This window comes from Falco punctatus (assembly GCF_963210335.1).
Source record: "Falco punctatus genome assembly, chromosome: 15".
In the NCBI taxonomy this organism is placed as follows: domain Eukaryota; kingdom Metazoa; phylum Chordata; class Aves; order Falconiformes; family Falconidae; genus Falco; species Falco punctatus.
Window position 1 is genome coordinate 6741459 of NC_137595.1, and position 23540 is coordinate 6764998.

The 23540-nt window shown below is 35.1% G+C and overlaps 1 protein-coding gene across 4 annotated transcripts in view; it reads left to right on the forward strand.

Moving 5' to 3' along the window:
• Nucleotides 1–23540, forward strand: part of DIAPH2 (diaphanous related formin 2) — a 243189-nt gene that overhangs the window by 159337 nt on the left and 60312 nt on the right. For all 4 annotated transcript variants that reach the window (XM_080366036.1, XM_080366037.1, XM_080366038.1 and 1 more), the window contains 2 exons: nucleotides 334–469; nucleotides 15643–15738. In XM_080366036.1, the coding sequence (XP_080222162.1) occupies nucleotides 334–469; nucleotides 15643–15738 (232 nt within the window). The remainder of the gene's footprint in view (nucleotides 1–333; nucleotides 470–15642; nucleotides 15739–23540) is intronic.

Here is a 23540-nt window from a genome sequence, read left to right on the forward strand (position 1 = left end):
CTAGACTTACAGTCCTAACAGGAAAAAAAAAAAACAACAAACAAAAAACATGTTGCTGCTGACAAATTTGGAACTTTTTCATTCACCATAGATGCAAAGCTATTTTAGTTTTCATTCTTCTCGCTATCTAATAATGTAAATGTGTACAAACAGTGTGGTGAGTTATGTTCCCTCAAAGATTCCTGAAGATGCTTCAAATACTGGGTGCCAGTCCCTGGGTCTTTTCACCCCCGCTCATTGGATGTAAATACACTATCTGTGCAAAGAAGATTATTGTTGTTTTTCTAATTTTCCTCAGTATATAGACACCCATGTTCATTTTACCTAATGCAGGAGGCGTTAAAAGAAAACAACAAAAGAAGAGAAATGGAGGAGAAAACGAAGAGAGCCAAATTGGCTAAAGAGAAGGCTGAACAAGAGAAACTGGAGCGACAGAAGAAGAAGCAGCAGTTGATTGATATGAACAAAGGTAAGGCATCATTTTTAGTACAGATTTGTTAAAAGGAAAGGAAGGAGTAACAAACTGAAGGTATTCCTGATCGATACGAACAACACCTGCTGTTTTGAAAGCTGAAGAAAAAGGTTAACTTTTTCAGTGAAAATTCTGTTTTGTTTTAGCCTACCTGATCATATTATTCCATTACCTGCCACAATATACATGTTTCTTTCAAGGTGTTTTGTTGTGAATTATTGGCTTGTTTTCATTTGCAGCAGTTAATTGATTTTTTTATATGGATTTACTTCCAAGAAGAAGTATCTTAGTTGCTTTGTCATTAATTTCATTCTGTAAACATCTCTATAATCAAGGTAGCGTGGCAGTTTATGTCTGTCTTTTTGGGCTTGGAGGCTCTATGTTATAATGGATGTTCTCTGAACTGTCCTATTAGGAGGTGGAAAACGTGGTTGAGCTTGGAGCCTAAGTGTAGAGTGACATTTCAGCATGATAAAAAGCACCATGTTGAGCTTGTCAGCTGTGGGAATATTGTGTTTTGCATGAGGCCACCTTAGAGGAAAGTAGGAAGAATCAAGAGGTCCTGATATTGATGCTGTGCAGATTTCCAGAAGGTTGTTAAATACGGGCTTTATTCTTTAGGTTTTTGACTCCAGAAGGCAAGTAGAGGTTGTAAAACTGTACATTATTTGTGCAAGAGATTACCTGAGGCTGCATTTTTTTGTTCAGTTTCCATGAATTTGTGTTAAACTGCTAATCTGACTCAGCTGTAAAACTCTTGTTCTTTTTATCCACTGAACAGTTTTAACAGGTACATACCCATGGAAAAATGCTGTTTCCTTCTTGATTGTGATGACCTTTATGGAGGTCGTGATGATGTGTTAACTTTGTGTAAGGATGACACTGCAGTAAACCATACAATTATGACAAACTAACGTAGTGATATGCTGGAGGTGTATCAAATGGAGATAAATTTAGAAATAAGACTGGCTTCCAAGGGCCTAGATACAGCATCTGTAAAGTTAGTTTATACAAGGGTGAAAAATACTGGAGAAATACTAGACCAGGCAAACAGACCCACTCCAGCATTTAAGATTGTGGAGATGAACACAGAACCATTCAAAGACAAGGTACTGGTCAGAATTTACATCACTGATAATGCAGTGGTGCAAAAATATTGTCATGTAATACACTACTGTTTAGTGTCTCATATATTTAGAACACCAGTATTTCTGGTGTATCGGTAAATTTCTCATCGCTAGTGAAAATCTGTGAATTGTGTGTGGACAGCCAGCCCCTAAGGAATGTAATACATCTTAAAAATATATCATCTATTTAAGCATTACTTCATCAATCTGATGCAAATCAATATTTGCAACGATTTCAGCAAGTAGCGCTGTTTTGTCTTTATTGATATATGTATACAAGTGTCACAACTTTGTGCTTTTTTTCTGCTCAGTAATTTCACACTTTACATTTGGTAAAAATCAGCAATCCATATATAAATAGCAAAAACAAAGTAGTGGACAATATGAGAACAATTATTTTTTTTTTACAAGTGAAAGATCATTCTTCTGTGATCACTTTGTATGTACTATTAATTATATTTTAAGAGATCATACACTAGATTTGCTATTATATTTGCAGATTGTGATAAATTGTTTTTCCCAATACTTCATTCTTTGTGTTCTGAGCTTTAAAAAATATAGCACTGTACTTCATTTGAATACCATGATAGCAAGCAAATGTTTTATGTGAGAATCTTTTAAAAATTCTTGTGTGTTTGTGTACATAGGTTTGCCACAAAACCTCAGAGTTTTGCTGTTGATTTGATTCGTTTCTGTTGGTTTTCAAGTGACTTCCCTAGGGCTGGCTTGGAGGGTTTCTGCAGTGGTACTACAAATGCTATTATTTGTGGCCTTGCTCAAAGTGGCATTGACACTGCATAGAATATAATGTAGCATAGGTTTTAGTGAACAGCTGCATTGCTTTGTATAGATGACTAGGTTTAATTTCATGCCATATAAAGATTCTTCAAATAATTTCAGTTTAATTATAAACATAATACAAAATTTAAATAAAGGTGATGCATACGTACATTTCCTATATTTGGGGAAGTTAAGCTCATGGAGATTTTTAATGAGACTTTTCTAATTCACTCTTTCAGCATTTGATTAATCTTTCCTTGATATCTGCCACCTGCCAAAATAAAATAAGTCCTTTGTAATATGGACAAGCACTCTTCTGTGAGTGGGGTAAGAACCACCTAAATATCCCATTATCATGGTCCCCTCTACCAGTGTAGTATTCAAACTGGTGTGTGCTGGGATCAGCAATAATTCTGTTGTTCCCTTGAACTGCTGTTATACTTGCATTGACTGTTGCAGGATACAATTCAGGAAGGTCACCCTTCCTACAGTTCTCTAATGATTCCCTGCTTTCCTGATGGTTATGTCTTCCTTCCATGTCCTTTAACATAAACAGAAATCCATACTAAGTTTATTACGAGATACATACTGTTTTGTAAATGTCTTAGCCTTAATCCTTTGAATTTATATATTGGCTAGTTGATTGAATGGGGTGCCTGAGTGATAAAACTTGGGGCTTATTTACGTGCTACAGATTATTAGTTTATGGTGCTGGATGCCAATGAAGCAAGAGTTACAATTCCTTTGGGAGGTCATTATCTTTCATATTGATGTTGATGGTCTGTTTGAATACGCTGCACTCTTCCTGAAATACAATATTCACAGAATAAAATTAGATGGAGATTACATTATGCTTCAATGTGAGCATCTATAGAACCAGGATGAGGTTTGATTTTTTTTTTTTTTTTTTTTTCTTCTTCAAAGCAATTATGCATGAGTTGCTCAAAATTTTTTTTTTAAGATCTGTTTATGCAGGAGTTTGAAGCCATCTTAATGGAGGGGTGTGTATGTGTGTGTGTCAAAATTACTGTAAATTTTATTAATACACATCAAAAGCAGCTAAAGAGAAATAACAACATAAACTATAACCTGTTAAGATTTTGCAATGGAAAAAGTATGAGTATGGCATATGGTACCTTCCAGGTAAACTGATTTAATGAAGTAATTTGTCAGGGGAGAAAAATTATTAGACTCTGTGAATTCTGAGGTTAGGATAATTACAGCTGAAGAAAGGCAGAACAGTCGGATTCTTTTCTCTTAAAAGTAGGTTTCTTGGGGACTATTTACTGAGCAGTAACAAGTGGTAACTTTGGGTAGTTGTCTGTGCAAATTCAACTTTCCTTTTCCTTGGAGAAAGCATTGTTAGTTCAGAAATCAGGTATTATTAATTTTGGAAATACTTGTCATATTCTTTATCTGAATGTAATTGCTGCATAACATTATATTTGTGTATTTTGTAGAACTTCCAGTGTTAAAAAACATTTCTGAAATAATCAAATTATTTGATCCAATAACTTTTTCTTTCTTACAAGGTTTGTTCAGGAATCAGATAGCAAGGAGGACAAATGCATTTAGAATTATTGTGAAATGGAAGTTTATTTGACTGTAATGGTGGGACAAGTTTGCTGACTAAATTCTGTCTTAGTGCAATGATGATGTTTTCCTGTGATTGTAGTATCTCATTTCTAATAGAACTGTTAAGATGCTGCCTTCACAAGACTAGTTTCGCAGGTTGTGTGGGAAAGAATACCATGTTGAGGAGCCTCTTTATGCTTGCTGTTGAACAGCCTCCCCCAGCTGTTTAACAGTAGTATACGTAAAGTTAACTTAGAACAATAAATTAAATAATGATCATTTGCCAATATGTATAATAATCGATCTTTACTAATAATTTTCCATATGAAGTATTCAATAATGGAAAGTTATAACACTTCCACATGCATTAGCAGTTTTGTACTCCATTACAATCATTATACTTAAAGGTAATTTAAAAGGCTGATGGTAAGGAAATGTATACTTCAAAGGAAAAGTTAGGTAAGGCGCCAAATGATATTTATTTTCATTATAAAAGCCTGTTTCTTCTCAAATGCAGAGGTATAATGAAATGAACTTGAATGCTATGGCATTGATTTCAGTGGTTTGTCGTTAGTTGTATAATCAGACTTTCAACTTGAAATTACTGGTCGTTGGTGAGTTATGCAATCCACTGGTAGAATATTTCAAAAATTCTAAACATACTGCATTTCATCTTTTAAATGTGCAGCAGAAACCAAGCCTCTGCTTCTGGATTTGCATCCAGAATATACATTTTTGTTGAAAGCAGAAAGCAGAATTATGGCTGTGTCTTTTTAGACATCGCCAGGTGAGTAGTAAAGGTAAAAGTGTGACTTTGAAGGTCTGAAAATTTAGATTTGTAAACCTAGAGAGGCACCATTCAGTGTCATACTCCCTAAGGTTTGTGCTGTAACGTAGTAGCATTTGTCTTGAGAGTACAGAATGATCATCTTCACCACATAGAAGATGATTTTCAGGGAGCCATCAAAAGCTAAAAACAGAAGTCTCTTTAGGCAGTGAAATATGGTAGTAATGAAAAAACTATCAACCAGAAACTATAGAAAAGTCAAAGAACTGATAGTTGGTTTGTACCAGCATAATAAAACAAGTATTAATGAGTAAATTCATATTTGGGATTGGGCTCTAGATTATAGATGAGTTCTGAAACTATATATGGTTTGTGCTATCTTCTGTATTCTTGTAAGAATAATCACTGTAATAATTATTGTTTTGAGTGTGGGTTTCCGTGGTTGCAGTAGGGCTAGTCAGTAGATTCCAGGTAAATCCTGCTTGTGACATATCAGGGTCAACATTAAATTTCCTGTTGGAAACATCTTGGGCTAAATATTCTTAATTCTGCTACATTTTGATGTCTGTGTTAAATTCAGATTCCATACTTGCCCAGTCCATGTGAAACCAGTTAATCTTCATAGAAAAGTATCAAGGTTGCAGGGCCACTTTGGAATCGGTGTAGAAAGGATTAAAAAATACGGTCAGTTACAGCTTTACATTTGCCATGGCAATTTACTATGTACACATTCTTAGTAGGAAAAGTCCTGAAATAGCATGCTTGTCTTTCCAGCCACTATTGAAAAAGCTAATCACAAAAAAGAAGCTTAATAAAGATCCTTTGAAAGATTTTTTTATTTTATTTTATTTTGTTTTTTCCCAAAACATGATGTATTGTAGGTATCATGCTAAGAAATGAAGTTTGGCTGTTTAGTCTGAACTAATTGTTTCCCTTTTTTTTAATATTAAATGGGTGATAAAAGAGAAGATACAGTGAGTGATAAGACTGTCAAGAGCTAGCCAACCATTTTTTAAGCCATTTCATGAAAGTTAATTGATTCTCTATCATGTGCGCACGCTTGGTTTTGCTCTAAAATAAAATGTATTTTCGAAACGTTTTCTTGCAAACTCTGTAATAGCAAAAAGTCAGCTACAAAAGTTTTCTTCTAAAAGGTAGAAAGGCTCATATAAAGCAATTACTACCTGATTCATATTTTTGTTGTGTCACGGGGAAGTTTATTTTTTAACTATTTGACTCTGTAATTGTCATCCCAAACTGAATTTAAGATCAGCATTGGCCACTTTTGGGTCTGGCACTGAAATCTGGTATTTTTTGTGACATCAATTAGTACAATTGACTTAAATTGTTTTAGGACTTTGAATAATTTCAATTAAGTGAGGTCACTACAAGATTTAAGTAATAGTTGTGGTGTGCTTTTACCCCAGCCGGCAGCTAAGCCCCACAACTGCTTGCTCGCTCCCCCTATGGTGGGATGGGGGAAAGAATCAGAGGAGTAAATGTAAGAAAACTCGTGGGTTGAGACAAGGGCAGTTTAACAGGCAAAGCAAAAGCCACACAGCAAGCAAAGGAACACAAGGGATTCATTCACCACATCCCATGGGCAGGCAGGAGTTCAGCCATCCCCAGGAGAGCAGGGCTTCATCACGAGTAACAGTGACTTGGGAAGACAAACGCCATCACTCTGAACGCCCCCCCTTTCCTCCTTCCCCCGGCTTTGTATGCTGAGCATGTGTCACATGGTGTGGGACATCCCTTGGGTCAGGTGGGGTCAGCTGTCCCGGCTGTGTCCCCTCCCAGCTCCCTGTGCCCCCCTGCTCACTGGTGGGGTGGGGTGAGGGGCAGAGCAGCCCTTGGCTCTGTGTAAGCGCTGCTCAGCAGTAACAAAACCATCACTGTACTACTGACTCTGCTTACAGCACAAATTCAAAACATAGCCCCTTGGTAGTTACTACGAAGAAAATTAACTCTATCCCAGTCAAAACCAGTACAAATAGTTTAATTTAAAAAAAAAAAAAAAAAAAAAGGTAGCAAGAATATGAGTTTCCAAGACTGTTTCTTCCCTAAAATATTGAAGGAGTTTTAAAAGCATTGATGATTTTTCTGCTGCCTTATGTATCTGCTAATCACATAAATTAAAAGTCACTTAGTACTGTAACTGAAACATAGCCTTCAAACAGTAGTAGAACTTGATTACAGATGCATTTAGGTATCATATGGTCATTTTTCTTCGAAATTTTTTTTTTTTGAGCTGCACAGTCTTTTCCTTCCCACATAGAGGCAATGTCTTCCCATTTGTTACTAAGTAAATCCGTGTTAAAGCCTATTTTTTTAAGTTAAGTGAAAATCATCCTTGCAAGGGGCATAAGTCCATTCAGAATGAGGCTCCAGGGGTAATGCTGATGTATTTAAATTAAATGCATTGCTGCTGAAGCAGACCTTGACCACTGTGACATGTTCAGAAAATGAATAACTGTGTGTATTTCAAAAATTGTTTTCAATAACCTGCCAGTACAACAAAGCATGTTTTTTTCTCATTCTGTTAAACTTTATGTAAGCCTGAGATCAGGTTATCATAAACAATGAGCTTAATTGGCAAGCAGGGATTTGTCTAGTTTTGTGAACTGACGTAAGGTACAAGTTCACTTATCTGTCATACTGTCCTAACTTGTTCTCCTTTAATTAAAAAGTACATAACAGTCATGAGACTGTATTCTAGTGCAAAATGCTGAGGAAGACTGCTTCCTGAAGATATTTATTATGCATACAAAATAAATTTAGCAAATTAATAAAATGCAAATATATGAGGAAAACACACTTTCCAAAAGACACTGAAAACTGACCTTTTTATGTGAATATATTAATGAATAAAAATGATTTAAAAGATGCGGTACTGATTATTGATCAAAAGTTTATACAGGATTCATATTAGACTTATGGAATGTACTTAAAAATCCACAACAGGGTAGTGCAAAGTGTGATTAGAAGTATAATTTTGAAACCATTTGGAGAAGCAGGCAGGTAGACAGCACTTGTTACCTAACATGGTATTTGACTGGACTCTTTCAGTAAGGGCCCAAATTTAGGAAAAAGTTCCTGGGAGGTTGCTGTAAATTTTTGCCCGAATGGCTGTGCAATATTTACACTATTTATTAACTTGTATTACTTTGTAGTTAGTATATTTGTACTAACGAGTATAAGATGTTTTGCAACGTACATGTGAGTATTGCCATTACTGGAAAATGAAAGCGCACCAGTAAAATAGTTGGTTATTCCTGCAGTTATCAGCAGACAAGGAAAAGGGAAGGCAGCAAAACACTTCAGGTAGAAGAGCATGTTCCCAGGGCCTCTTTGATCCTTAGCTGTGCATCTGAACCAAAGAAACAAAGTAGGAAGGAGGTGGATCATGTTTTGGATGCATGGGCTGAGATCTGTTGTGGCTTTAAGTGACTTGCAGTTTCTGTAATTCTAAGTTATTCAAGTACCTTAAAAAGCCCAAGCTATTTCGTTGTTTCATTTTACCATCAATAGTGCTACCTCAGTTCTTCTGTTTCATTTAAGACCAATACTATTTATTGGGATTTTTTATGTTCTAATCAAAATATCCTTTCTAGCAGTCATCATGAAGGTCCTGAAAAAATCTGCTAGAAGATGCTTATTCCTACCTTTTTGATAGATGATAACATGCTAAAAGCTGAGGTAAAACTTTGTGCAAGAGAGGCCACAAAAAGAAACTGAAATTGATCTCACTGAGTTTCTAGTTGCTCCAATCTAAATCAGAAAATAATGTTTCTCATTCCCTTCTCTAGTATGTAGTGAAAATTTTGAGCTGGGAAAAAATGTGACTGTTTATTTTGTGCATGGAAATATAGCTAACATTTGGAAGCAATGTTTAGATAAAACCTCTTCCAAATTTACTTTAACACTGTGCATAAATCGACTCATCATTTGTGTTCCGTAATGAGGAGAGGGGAAAGAAAGTTCAAATAGTTCCATACTTGTACTCCAAAAAAAAAAAAAAAAAAGTAAAAAAGGAAGTTAAATATTTAAAAAATTCTTTTGAAAGTAGGTCTTAAGAAGTGAGCTTGGCTTTAGGGGAATTGTAACTTGTCTTCTTGAAGAAGTTAAGGACATGTTTTTTCAGACATTTGGTACGATTCTTTAGAGGAGCGAAGCTAAAAACTCCCATGAAGTTGAAATCGTTGGAGCCAGCCACTACCACAGAAGCAAGTTCAAGAATGCCTACTGAATCGGAGACAACCCAAGTAGTTAAATAATCCCATCTTTATAGAGAGTCTATGAAAGAGCTCTGATTTTATGTGCATTTACCATTTGTGGTTCAAGTTACTCCCTGAACTATGTTTTCTACCACATTTTCTAGGGTGATCTTTCAGCAGTGCTCTTTTAATTGCAAGAATTACTTTAAAAGTCTCATAAGCTACAACAGACTAAACACATTTCAGTTTCCAATGTGAAATTTTAGTAGCAGTTATTTTTTTGAAAAAGACAAGACAGTAAAACCTGTTGTTCTAGCTGGGCTTTAGCTTTTATTGTTCCTCAGGCTAGCAGAATGATACTTTTCCCCTATATTTTTTTGTCAATTTTCATTTTAATCATCTGAGCTATAAATAGAAAAGAATGTTATTTTGCATTTGATATCAGGAGGTGTGGATGTTGGGGTCTCTTTTTGAGGTTTAGATGGGATTGGTCAGGAAGTGATAAAAGAATGTAGTATCGACAAAAAGGACTCTAAATCTAACCTAAGCGTTGTTTTTCATCAGGTGGTAGCAAAGGGAAATATTTTATCTTCATCTCCATGTTAAAATGATTTCTCTGTTTCAGAGGAATGCTGTTGATACAGAGAAAATGGCTACAGAAGCAGGTGAAGGATTGCATTTACTCTGTGAAAAATAAGATCGAGTAAACATTCTTCATCATTCTCAAGTGCTTGTTTTCTATCTTTATAACACAGTCCTCATGGTTAATTTAGCAGTGTACAGATTATGCAAAAATAAATTACTTAGTGAACTTGCAGTAGAACTGAGGAATCTTAGTTCTACATCTGTGTCAGATTTAGTCATAGAGTGCAAAAGCAGGCTGTTTCAAATAATTATTTTAAAGAATGAAGTTACTTTAATCCCTCTGCTGTGTTCCAGGGGTGGGTTAAATGTCAGCTCTGTATACTTACTTGTGTTGGGTAAAAGACCTGATGTGCTTGATGAGCTTTATCTCTGGACTGTGTTAACTGCTTAAACTGTTTTTGCACAAATTCTTATAGAGTGGATACAAGCAACATAAGGCATACAGAACAGCAAAGCATCTTGATTTTTTATTTTAAAACGTTTCCTATCTCAAGTACTTGTCAAAGAGAGATTTCATATGAGGAGGGTGATAATTAAAAAACTTAAATGTACATACAAAGCAGAAGGGAGATTTGGTGACAACAGGACTTGTGTAAAAGCATGCCTGAAACTTCTAGTCCTTCACGTATTGATTATTTTTGTAGATCATGATGTTATATTTTCAAGGGAGGCTTAAGGATTGTGCGGTACTGTTGCAGTCTTTCCTGCAATAGTATTGCACATGCAGAGGCACGCTGAGATTATTTTTACCTTTTTCAAAAATGTTTCTTTTCCTGCCTTGTTTCTAAATATTTACAATTTTAAAGTTAATATTGTTGTTCCATCTCCCCATGCCACTTGCTGATGGATAAAATATAAAGAACAGCTTGAATCTGAGGCAGGTTATCTGTCCTTGGAAAGCTCAAGTTTAAAAAGAATGTTCTGGAAACACCTTATATGCTTTGTTTCCATCTGATCTTTATTTCTTTGGGAAGTGCTTTACATTAGAGTCAAACTGCTAATTGATTGTAAAGCTTTGAATTCAGTGTGTTATATAAAGAAAAATTAAGACAGACTAGTCATACCTGATCACACACTTTCTAATATATTTTTGTCTTGATAAATATCCTAAACAAACAATTCTGATTTGGAAGGACAGTTTTCTTCATAAGTATAAAGGTCATATCTGCACTAGAAGGCATGTGAAAATAAAAACACTTGCTCAAAACTAAGGACTTAGTTCACAACTACAAAGGAGCCAGACATTGTTGTTCACAGTGTAATTTATGCGGCAGCCGAACTGCCAATAACTGGGTTCTTACACTCGTTCCCCATGTTATCGCACACCCTTTTTAAATATAAGCCATCAATAAGGAGTTGCAGATTGATGCTTTAGGTAGACCAGATTGAAAAGATCATGTGACATACACACCTGCTGTTCCCTGTGCTATATCATACAATCCCTTTCAGAATTTTTTGCTTCAACCTTAAAATCTTTAGACTTGTTATTCCCACGGTCTTGTTTGGAAGCCCATTCTAGAACATGATTTTTGCTTGCAAAGATACTTCTATTGACTCAGCCTGAATGTTTTCCTGTTAGCTGCTGTACCAGAACAGCCCTCTCTCAGGGAAGTTATCTGTTGGGATGAGTTTTCTCTCTTGGGACTTTACACATTCTAAGCACAGAAGGAGGTTGTCATAGCTCTTTTCAGTGCCTGCTTTATGTAGTCTAAAGAAATTGTACTGCCTCAGGCATTTCTTATTAGAATCCACTCCCCTGGTTATTGTAAAAGCTTTCCTAGTTGTGATTTGTCTTCTGTGAATGCCATAATCAAGTTTGTATACCACTACTCCGGGAAATAGCATATGCTGACTTTTAAACACAGATTGGTAATTCATCATTGTTTCTTTGGTCACTTCTTTGTATTGCTCCTGGCTTGCACCTAAGTTATACACGCTTGTTCTATTTCTATTATTTTCATTTAGTTTCTTATTCCAAATGTTAGGCATGCTGATCTTATCTTTCAAGATGTTAGTATTTCTTATTTATGTCATCTGTTGTTATAGCAAATTCACTAATTAGGTTTTCAGACAAATTAAAGTGATAAGCTCTCAATAAGCTTATCATATGTAATAATAATAAAAAATCACAATAATCAATAAGGTGATAAGCTGCCTGTCTATAAACAACCTTTTTTTGTTATTCAGCCAGATATTTAAATAATAACCATCTTTTGCACTTTCCACTAACGAAGTAGGCAGGTATTATATCAAATGTTGAAGACCAGATAAATGAGACAGAAAACTTTTTCTAGCCAAATGAAGTGCAGTACATTGCATTAATAGAAACCATAAATTTAATCTAATATCTTTGGCAGAACTACACTCCCATAATCTTGTGTTTTGTTGTTTTGGAAAGGCCTCTCATACTACAAGGTGATGGCTACCATACTTTTTTTACCCCCAGCTAATGTTTTGTTTTTTCTAATAAATTCTACATTTGCGGTTCTCAAATAATAATGGTAGCTATTGAGTTATTTCAGATGGCATGTTAATTTCATAGAGATTTGTTGTTTGCTTCCACATCAGCTGAGAAAACATTATATTAGCTGATTTGGTATTATTCACCTGTGGTCATTTGTCTATCTTGTTTGTTCCAAGGGGTAGTACTGTTTGTGTGTGCTAACAGTGAAGAATTCACCCAGTTTGACTGTTGAGATTATTATACATCTGTAGTAATAGTCACTGTTGTGTTTGTAATACTTTCACCCCTCACCTACCACCCTTTAAATATTCAGTTTCTGATTTAATTTCTTATTTTCTAGTTTACCAAAGGTCGTCTTTTTTGAAATTGGCAGTCTAAGTCCAGAGTACTAATGTTTAGAATGTCATTTAACCTAAAAATCTGACCACAAATACTAAATGCTTATTAAGAACAGTTCATCTGAAGTCTGTTGTTATTTATAAAATGAAAGTGTAAAATCCAGAGTATTGCCTTTATAGACAGCAGATTTGTTTGTAGATGCATGGTATGACTATTTCTCAGCATTCATAATTGGATTGATTTTATGCCAGTGTCTTTCAAACACACTTTTATGTTAATCGTGTACTGTAATTACTTTTTATTTTTCCCTTTTCTGTTCCATTCCCTATAACTGGTAAAAAAATACGAAAAGTTTAGGTATCTTGATATTAAGATTGCCTGTGCACCTCAAGTGTGACTTTGTTCATTATATATTTTTTTTTTCTCTGTGCCTCTCAGCTTGCTTGGGACTCTTCAGTATAAGAAGCAATAACATTGTTCTATGGAAGAAGAGGGTTATTTTTTGTCTTCATTATTATAATTAAAAGTGGCCAAAATCTGTTGACTATCACTGGTCTAAATTGTGGGACCTGCAAGAAGACGAGTTTTACTGTAACCTCCTAATAATGCACACATTTTCAAAACAGTCTGCATGTGCTAAGCCAAATCTGCAATAATTATTAGTGTGAAATCCAAATTAAAACAAGTCAGGCTTGTAGTTAACACATCAATTAATGATTAAGAATTTATTTGCCTTTTGAGTTTTGTCTAATACCTGTAGTGACTCTGGGTCTTTGCTAAGCCTAATCAAAGCTTGCAGATTTTTTTGCTCGAATGCATACATTTGGTCTGTCTTCAATGGTTGGGAACAACTTGGAAAAGAAAGAATGAGGATGAATACTACTTGTTCCAGCTGAAACCTCTATCCTTGTGTACAGTGGAATATATCTAAAAGAGACGTAAGGATTATATATTTCATTTCCACTGACAATTTCTGTTGGAAACAAGGTCCTCTGTTTCAAAATTTCTGATGGTTTTTGTCTTTGTTTCTGATTTGTCTACAAGGTGTTGTAGGTAGTATTAAAAAAAAAAAAGGCAAATCAAAGAGATAGCTAGTAATATGTGAAGTACCTCAGCAAGAACTGTGAGGAAAAGCTGAGAAATCTGTGGCATTTTATTTATGAATTTTAATTAAAGCTAACTAAAAACACAGTTCTTTGTCTGGTTGCTGCTTAATCACCTGACAACTTCAATTAAGATGCAGTGCTGAGATCAGACCTAGCATAAATTCTGATTTGAGGAGTTAAAAATCTCATCACTGTGTTCTACAGCTTCCCTAATTTATGTGTCTTTATATTGTATATTTTGATATTCCAAAACCAGGGTGGGTGTTTAACAGTTGCACTAATTAGCAGGTAGAGTAGCACACTCAGCAAAAAAAGAAGTGGAAGGCTACATAAACATTTATAAAGTATTGAAGGATTTTAGTCTTTGAATAAACTCTGCCAACTCGTTTTTATTTTAAATGAAGATCGAATGATACAGTAATTTTTCTACACATAATATATTCTAACATGTTAACTAATTCAATGTATTACAGTTTCATCCATTAAATATTTCAGACCAACTTGATGTGTATTAGTTTGGGCAAAGTGTATTCACAGACCTTTGATTTAAACAGTAAATTTAATACAGAGCCAACAATAAATCAATGAATAAGCATGTGTAGGATAAGGAGCACCGAAAAAAGTAATTATTTTGTGTGCTTTAGACATGATTCTGGCCTTGTATATGTGAGTGTGAATTGAGAGAAGCTAATTTACTTATTTATTTTGTGGGAGCTTAGTTTTTTAAGAGTTTTAGTTGGAATGTAATTAAAACTGGTATTTCAGAGCCTTCTGCTGCTTGCTACTCTTGCTCTTTTTTATCTTACACTGGAGAGAACTTTGTGTATGTGTTGTGTATTGTGCATAGTGGTTTAAATTATGTTGATGTATAATTTACATTTATCAAGTAGTTACACTGGTGATCATCATGTAGAAATTAAAACAAGGTACTGTTTTAGAATTGGCATCCTCTTATATTAGGTCTGGATTTAGTCTAATAAATCTAAATGTAATAGAGAACCAGGGCAGAATACCTTTTGCATTAATAAGCTGCTTTTAAACTTGAACATTTGTGAGCTTGAATGTGCATTTAACCTCCTACACTTTGTGTGAGTCAGAAGTGGTTTACTCTAATGTAAATCTTTTTGCATAAAGTAATTATCTTCCCACTCTGTCTTGGAGAAATTTACATTAACTTCAAGTCTGAGAGACGTGAATAAAATGTCCACCTACCTGCTGAGTCTAGTCTATATTTTAGTTTTGGGTTATAACACAGACGTGTGAACAGAAAAAGAGGCATTCAATAGTTTTGAAACACTGCAGTTCTATGACCTCTATTTCTCATACTGTTGAATGCTGCTATCAACTGTTATTAAAAGACTGAAATGCAAAGGAAGTTTAAGACTTAAATATGTTTAATGTCAGTCATCTTTCTATGCAGATTTTCATAATGCGCCATAAAGTCCAGCAATTTAAAGGCTCCAGGTTAGCTTGGATATGAAAAAAAGCAAGAGAAAGATTTAGCAGAAGTAGGATTCAGTTTTTAAGAATTGTTACGCCACCTGCTTTCCCTGTGTCATTCTCCCCTCAGTTCTTTCCTTGCCTTTACCTTAAGATCATCCATGGTGTACAGTTACATGTGTAGCATATGGGGGGTGTATCCTTGTATGTCGTATAGATTTTTTTTTTGCAAGGATTTAATGCATCATGAAGACAGGAGCTAATGTATAAAATATTTGCGGTACTACAGTATTTCACTTTGTGTCATTCACTTCCATCAGATTTTCCATGTGCATTGATTAAATCAAAAAGAGATGACCTGTTTCTGCTTCAGGAAAGTCTTAGAAGAATTTAACAGTGAAACAGCAGTCATTCACCAGCAGCTGTCTATCTGCATACTGAAGATGTCATCAATAATGCACGAGATAACATCTCTAAGTTGAAAGAACAGTAGGATTGGCATCAATTTTGCTTAATAGAGCATCATACACAAACTAGGCAGCGATACCTGAAGCACTGACAGCATCCATTACATTAAAATGTATATGTCTCTTATTTGGAAGTGTTATGTACACTTGACAACACTTTTTTTCTTCCTGAAGGCTGATTTCAATTGCAATGAGATTAATCCTATTTTTCTGCTGTTCTCAGAGGGTGATGAGACGGGAGTGATGGATAGTCTGCTGGAGGCCTTGCAGTCAGGAGCAGCATTCAGAGATCGCAGGAAACGAACACCAAGAGGACAAGGTAAGATGGTTTCTAAAAACTTTTAGTTATAAACTCAGTGGGCAAAAGTTGTTCTGCCAAGATTTACCAGCAGTTTTCGCTGAAAACCGTTGAGCTTCTGTTGGTTATTGAGCTACTGTGAAAACTCAGCATCCCCTTACTGATCAAGGATTTTTAACTTGATAAATGTATCTTCAGATAACTGTGTGCCCTAAGATATCACAGGGGTTCCTGTTATGTTTGAAGTGGCATTTAAAACATTGCTGCACAAAGTATGTTTGTCTTTGTCTTTAAAACTATAATTAATTTATTCTAGGTGGTGCTGTGAAAAATATTAGCTATTTACACCAACAAAAGTTTGGGCATATAGCTGATAGTCTTTTTCAAGCACTAGTTTTAGCTACGTTCTGGTTTGGTTGGAAGTTACAGCATGCGTAGTCACAAAAATCAAATTACAATAAGGTACCTTCTCTTTCTTGAGGGTAACAGTAGTATGACACTGAATTTTGCCTGGTGTACTTGGTTTAGTCTGAACGATTACTGCTTCCTGCTAAGCTGGTTTTGAGAAACTTTGAGAGAAGGCTAAGTGACTGCAGTGTTTCGTCTGCTCACTTTGCTTACGATATGCTGTTTGCATACAGTTTGTGAACTGCATTTACTCTGCATTTATGTTTCATGAAGGTTCATGGTAGTATACTGCATTTTGCAGTTTTTCATTTAAAACACGTCTTAGAGTAAAAAATACAGTCTTAAAAATTTACAGTTGAAATATTATAGTTATTTGGAATAAAGTCAAAAGCTTATATTGGATATGTTCTGCTAAAGTTTGGCAAAATGGTGTCATCTTATTTTATAAATAAGCCATGTTCGTCTACCTAATCCACAATGAGCTAGGGTTAGATTCATGTTGGCTGATTTTTAGATATTTTTTTTCTTAGAGGAACAGAAGACTAAGGGCAAATTCTGCTACGCTCTTTCGTCTAGCTAGCAAAGATGGTATATAATTATTTTTAATTTGCCATATGTCTGATCTTATGGAAAAAGTAAAAAGAATCATAGATTCACTTCGGTTGAAAAGATTCTTAAGATCATCAAATCCAACTATTAACCCAGGACTGCCAAGTTACATAATTCATTCTAAGAAATTAATTCTGCTACAGTTCCAGTATCATTCTTAATTCTGAGCTTGTTTCTGCTCTCAGATCAGAACTGAAAGAACTCCTCGATCAAAATGTGTTTTTTCCCATATCTTGAGAAATATCATTGTAAGAGAATGTCTCTCTGTGTTGTGGCTTGAGGAGAGATTTGTCACCCAGTGGTGACAAAGAAAAGCTTCCCAGGGACCAGAGGCGATTGCACAAAATCTGCTGCAGCTGAGAAAGCCAATGAGATGACCGTACCCAGGTCCAAAACCAGGGACTCCTCTGCAACAATAGGGGTAGAGCTAATTAAAAAATCCCTTTTATTTCTCTTCTGTTTCATATAGTCACCGTGACTTCTGTGTGTTTGAAAGTTCATTGTATCAGTTGATATTCTATTGTGTTCATGCTTAATTTAATTAAAATTTTAAGGAGTTGATTGAGTTTGGGGAACTTGCTGTGAGAGAAGGTCTAAGTAATCTGTTTCCAAGCTCTCACTAACTATAAGTCTTCTCATAAGTGGGTAAGGCCATTATGTGAAGTTCTCAGTGGGCAGCTAAAACTTTAGACTAGAAGCAATGTATGTTAGTCACAGTTAAGTGCCTGATTTAAACCATTACATATTTTTTCTCATGTGATTTGGGAACACACGTGGCATCTAGTCAGTAATTTGTCTACATACAAATCAGAAAACACTTTAAAAATGGCTATAACGTCTGTAAGCAGTGACCTATAGCATTAAAAAAGCAGGGACCATGTTTCCAAAATTCCCTATCTCCCCTTATAAAATGGAAGGGACAGGGACAGTTTAGTCATGGTACCATCAGTAGGCTCTTGAGTGTTCTGGAGAGTTTCATCCAGTGAGATTTTAGTAAACAGGTAACTGCATGCCAGCTCTTGTTCTGTGAAAGAAAGAAAAAGTAAATAAAAGCTATGGAAGGAAGAGGCTGGAGGATTTCTGGGCTTGCTGGGTCATGTGGTCGTGCTCGACAAGCATATAGCAAATGGTATACTACTGTCTAGACATGGAGCACAGCGTAGTTTTCCCCTTACTTTATTGATAGCTTGCTGCACTGTCCTGTGATCAGCATGCATTCTTAACACACAGAGGGGAAAAATGAAGAAAAAAAATTAAAAAAATAAAAAAGTTTTGAGAAGAAAAATTGTTGTTTTCTGCCTGTTTGGACACAGATTTCATTTTTTCTGTCAGTTGTGCCTGGTAGTTTAAAACTAGTGAGAAAAAATGATGCTTGATTACTCTTTGTGGGTTTATTAATTACTTGGTAAAAGATAGCCCCTACAGAAAGCCTAAAAACAAACTAAAAAACAAACACAAACAAGAAAGTGTCCCCCAAAATGCTCAGCAATACAGTGAGTTCACGTGTACATTTTCATGGATGTGCTGTAGGTCTGTCTTATTGCAGACTTGCTTATTCTCTTTGTATCTGCTTGGGGTGAAAATGAAAACTATGGAAGGTTACAACTGTGTCAATGGTTACAACCAGTAGACAATGAAAATCTGGCTTTTGTTATATTGTCTTTCGGTGGTTTCACAGAGTAAATTTAACTCAAAGGAGCAAACTGCACCATCACTACTAATAGCATTCTTGATCAGTTTAGCTCAAAAGGAAAAAAACCCCACAACTTTCCAAAATAAAAACCTCTGTAACAGCATGTGTTCACTGCTAGCGTTAGGCAAGTTGGACCTGGGAATGATCATTTCATTTGAATGACAGAGCTCCAGTTACTATAGGCCTACAACTGCCCCAGAAGTATCAGTCTACCAAAGATACCTACTCAGTTAGCCTTTTGTACAGACATCACTGATGTACCTTGTAGCATATGTTTGTGCTTGTATGGTCATGTCTTGAAAATGTTGAGTGAGAAATAAGGGTATGAGGTGGAGATAGGAAGGGAATGGTTCATCTAGAACGGCACCCCTACACCATGGGGACTACTCAATATCACAGTATTCCTACTGGGCAAAAAAAGTCTGGTGAGATGTACAGGAGAAACTAATTTAAAATATGTTTAACTGCATTGTCTTCGTTTGTTTACTAAGCCTTTAAATGAAAAGCTACACTTCAATGGTTTGCATGGTAACTATAGACATTTTCAGTAAAAATCTTTTTGTTACTAATAAAAAAATCCCTTCCTCCTCCCCTAGTTTTTCATTCCATTTTACTCTAATGTATTCTTTGTTATGTAGACTTTTCAATGTGCAAAAAGTTTCAGTGTGGTTTCTCTCTCCTAAGGATATTCCTGTGTCTGTGTTGTCTCTAGCTACTGGATTTTTGAGTACAGAGATTGTAGTTTCAGTAGATTGCTTATAGAGGCTATAAAATAATAATTAGAAATCAGATTTTAGAAATGTTGCTTCCTCTTCCAAAAATATACTTGCTTTTTGCAAGTTTGCTAATATTGAAATGAGAGTATAATGAAAAACAGTATTAGGTGGCATTCATGACAGAGTTAACAGTTTAAAATGTGTGTCCAGCACTACTGTTGCACCAATTATCCCTGACCTTTTTTTCTGGCCTTGGGGTATGGTATTATTAAAGAAGACTGATTCAGGAATATTTTCTCTCTAATATTAGTTTAAGCAAATTTCTGTACAGAGCTAACTATTGTGTTAGGGTTCTTTCTGTAAGCGGCTAAATTTTTTGGAATTTAATTTTATATTTTTCAGAAATGTTAATAACTAGTGCCCTCTCCTATACAGCCAAACTATTGCAACTGCAGTGATAGTATGTGCTATTATTTCTGTAGTTTTTCACTACTGGGAAGGTATAGCTATAAGGAACATACATGCAGGTTCTTTTTGCTTTAGATCTCAGCGTAAAAATATTTATCAAATATTTAAGGTGCTCTGTTAGTATGTGGTTTGGGTTATTTTTTAATCCATGCATCAAAATCAGGTCAGTACAGTGGGACGCATAGTAACTACAATATAGGAACTTTTGAATTTTGTGTCCTTGTGTTGCTACACTGTCATTACTATTTCCATATTGGCAAACCACCTTGAGAGGGAAAAAGAAAGAATGAACCTCCCTTGTTTAGTTTCAAGATCTAATTTGAATCTGTTATGCAAGCCATTTGAAGTGCTGCCACCACTTGTTTAAGTTCTGTAAGAACTTAAGTTGAGGTAATGGTATGTTACTACTTTTTCATAACTTTTGATAATCTTCAAATGGCATTCAGATGCTTCCTTTAATTAAAAATATTTTTAAATTAAAAACTGTAGGTTAATATCTTGCATCAAAGTTCCTCAGAATTCTAATAAAAATGTTAAAGTTTTAAGAATTTTGTGTCTTTGGCTTGAAGATGTAGCTATGCTTAACATTAAAGGCTGACTTCTATGTTTACCTTTGCATTGATTATATGAAATAAAATCTTGAAAGTTAGTTAGGTTTCTGCATGCATAATCCATATTTACCTAAAACACAATCAAATAAAAATCTTGAGTCAAAGTGGTTTTGGTTGCCTGAAAGCATTATGAATCATTTTTTATGTGGCAGTTTAGCAAATAAACTGATTTTTGACATGCTTACATCTGTCTGTAAATGGAGGAGAAGATTCATCATTGCTAAAATCCAAAAATGCGGTATAACTTTATTTTTAACAGATCATGATTTGTGCTTCACTAAAATGGTGTTTTGAATAGCCTTGTTCGCTGTCTTTCAGTTGAACAGTGTGTCATCGTCTTTATCATTAAGTATCCATTATGTAGTTAAAAATATCCGTAATAGACTATAAAAATGCTTGTCTGAATTTTTTAAAAAGAGTATGTATTTTAAACATATTTGGTCATCTTTTTAAGCATCCCATGGTAAAGAACTAGTATTCCTATTTTATGTTCAGTTATCATCTCTTAATTTTTTGGTTATTTTACTTTGAGAAGCTGAGTATGTAAAAGCATGTTTGCCGCCTCAGTTATATAATAGAGGTTTTTTGCTTACGGTCAGGACTTGTGGACTAATGAGACACATGTGGTCTAAGTGCTTCAGAATTATCACAACTATAATAGCAAGAGCTAAACAAGGATCACCAATAATACACTTACTGGTTTTGCCATCGAGGCATTATCGTGAGATTTAAGTTTGCTTTTATTTCTAAATATAAGTATGGGTAGTATAAGGAAAAATCTATTTATAGCACCATTCAAATCAAGATTTAGCAAATTACCTTAGTCCAGAGAGCTCCATAAACAGTCCCAAAGCTATTTAAAAACAGGTATTTGTGTTGTAATCTGTTTTTACTGTGTATGCATTTTAGCTTATGGTTTTGTAATTAAAGGAGTAATATTAGATAATATATTATTCTGGTGGCTTAACATGAAAGCAACAGCTGTGGTATGCAGAAGCATTTGCTTGGCATTTCAGAGGCATTCTACTAACGAACAAGGTGAAGGAGAAGTGGTGAAACAAGGAGGGGAAAAAGGAACTAATGCAGCTTTTAACCTCCAGCCTGCTTAGACTCGATTCTTCAGGTTTTTAGATGGACAGCACTCTTCAGCGTGCAGGGAATGAAGAGGCTCTGATTATACCTCAGTAAGGACATAAAGACAAAAAATCAAGAAGTATATATGTCTGAATAATTGTTTTCACCCGTATTATTGTGTTAATTATCCTTCTTTGGAGCCAGTATTGAAGGTTGATTAGTTTTTCAAATTGATTGTCTGATCTTGGTATGCATGAGATTGTTCACATGTTGACTTAGAGTGTGTCAAGGGCTTAATGAACGTTTGGTAAACTAGACAGATGTAGAGCAATGGTATTGTGAACTCCAGACTCTCCATATATTGCTGCTGCTCTGTCTAATTCTAAGTTTTTACTTGCCATTTTATTTTAGGGTGTTTTTTTCTGAGACAAGACTCTTACCTGAATAAATGAAAATTTGCCATGAAATGGCAATGGCATATACACATTCTAAAGAATGTCCTTCAAAAAGATGGTACTTTATAACTGTAACTAATGCCTTCGGAGTTTGTCATTCATCCAAAGCCTTTAATAACTTACACAGACCAAGGAGAGTTATGTGCCTCTTCTTTTATTAGTGGAAGTGCTTCAAAATGCATTTCAGCATAGTGTGAAAAGTATTCCCTGTAAGTTCTTCTGGAAAAGAGGTACGTAAAATTTTACACTGAAAGTGTCAGAACACTTTTCAAGTTTTAGCATTTTAAAAAATCACCACTGGTGCTACTTAATCAAATTGTCCTAAGATCCCAAATATGAAGTTATAATTTTTTTGTTATTTAAGACGTAGCAGAGTGCCTCTTTCCTTTTGAAGAAAGAACACTTTGTCCTTCAGTGATGATGAGAATGACATGCAAGTGCTGAGGATTATTCTGCAGCCTCATGACATTTGTAAATTGCATCATGTCATATCTGAGCTGATGCCAGGCAGTTGCAGGGCTGTGCCAGTTGCTTCAGACATTGAAACTGACTGTTATATTATTTTCTTTAAAATTCGGGGTTTTTTTGTCTGTTTCATCTAGGCCTCTGAAGGTACCCAGAACATCTATAGAGTTCATACAGAGTGTATATTATGGAGTTTCTTTTTCTGAGAGTTGACCTGGCACAGTTGCTTCTGAAGCTCTTAAAAGCATTTAGAATTCTAAAGCCTTTTTGAATGTTCTACATTGTGAAATAGATTTTTAGAACTAAAACGAAGTTTTTCTGTGAATTAGTGAATTAATTGTTCGTAGTAACCAGCCTCTCAAAAAGAGTAATCCTGAAGGAGGCTGTCGAGTTCACATGGTAGAATTTTGTATGAGTTGGAAGTCACCCACAGTTCTGAATTATTTATTTTATTTTTTAATTCACACTGAATCTGAAAACTGTTCTGTTGTAATGAGATGTGTCTTGCTAGGTGGTAAGGCCTACATTTCTAGAGATGCATCATAGAGTTTTTGGCCACATTTATATGCGGTAGCTGAAGTTAAAGAAACTACTTTTACACACGGAGAAAGGATATTCATGCATTCCTTTCCCAACTACATGAGTAGTAATGACTGATATGCAAGGCTAACTTAATTTGCATTTGGACATTTGAATTTTCTGTGTCAGTGCTGACACTGTTATCATGCAATTATTGTGAAATGCTTCTATTTGAAAAATTTTTGGCCACAGTACTGTTTACTGAGGTAATGCACATTGGCTTTAGTATTTTAATATATATATACATAATGAATGTAAAGGAAAGAGATGAAAGTCACTGTTGCAGTGTATGACTTGATAGCAGATTAATTTAAATGACATTAGGTTAAAATGGTTATTTTGCAGATAGGGATGCTTTCTGTTCCATCCTGTTCGAGGCACGTAGTGTAGAACTGACAGTCCTCTACCCTCAGCACAGAGAGGCTGTCACAGGTTTTTTACTAGTGGTTGTCATCTTGACTGTAATAATTAATTTACTTTCTGCAGAGACAATATTCACCCTGCAGGTTATGACATAACAAATCATGGAGATTCTAATTTTCTTGTTGCATTGTCAGGACCAAATGAGATTCTCTGTTCAGCATACCCAAAATAAGTGTTTAGTTACGAAGTACTAATATCATCTTAGCAGTAGACACATATTAGTAGTTACGCAGTTATTTCTTTGCGTGAGAAGCAAGAATCTCAGTTGCTGTGTATTTCCTTAACTCTTTTTACTGATGTTTTGAATTTAATAATCTCTGAC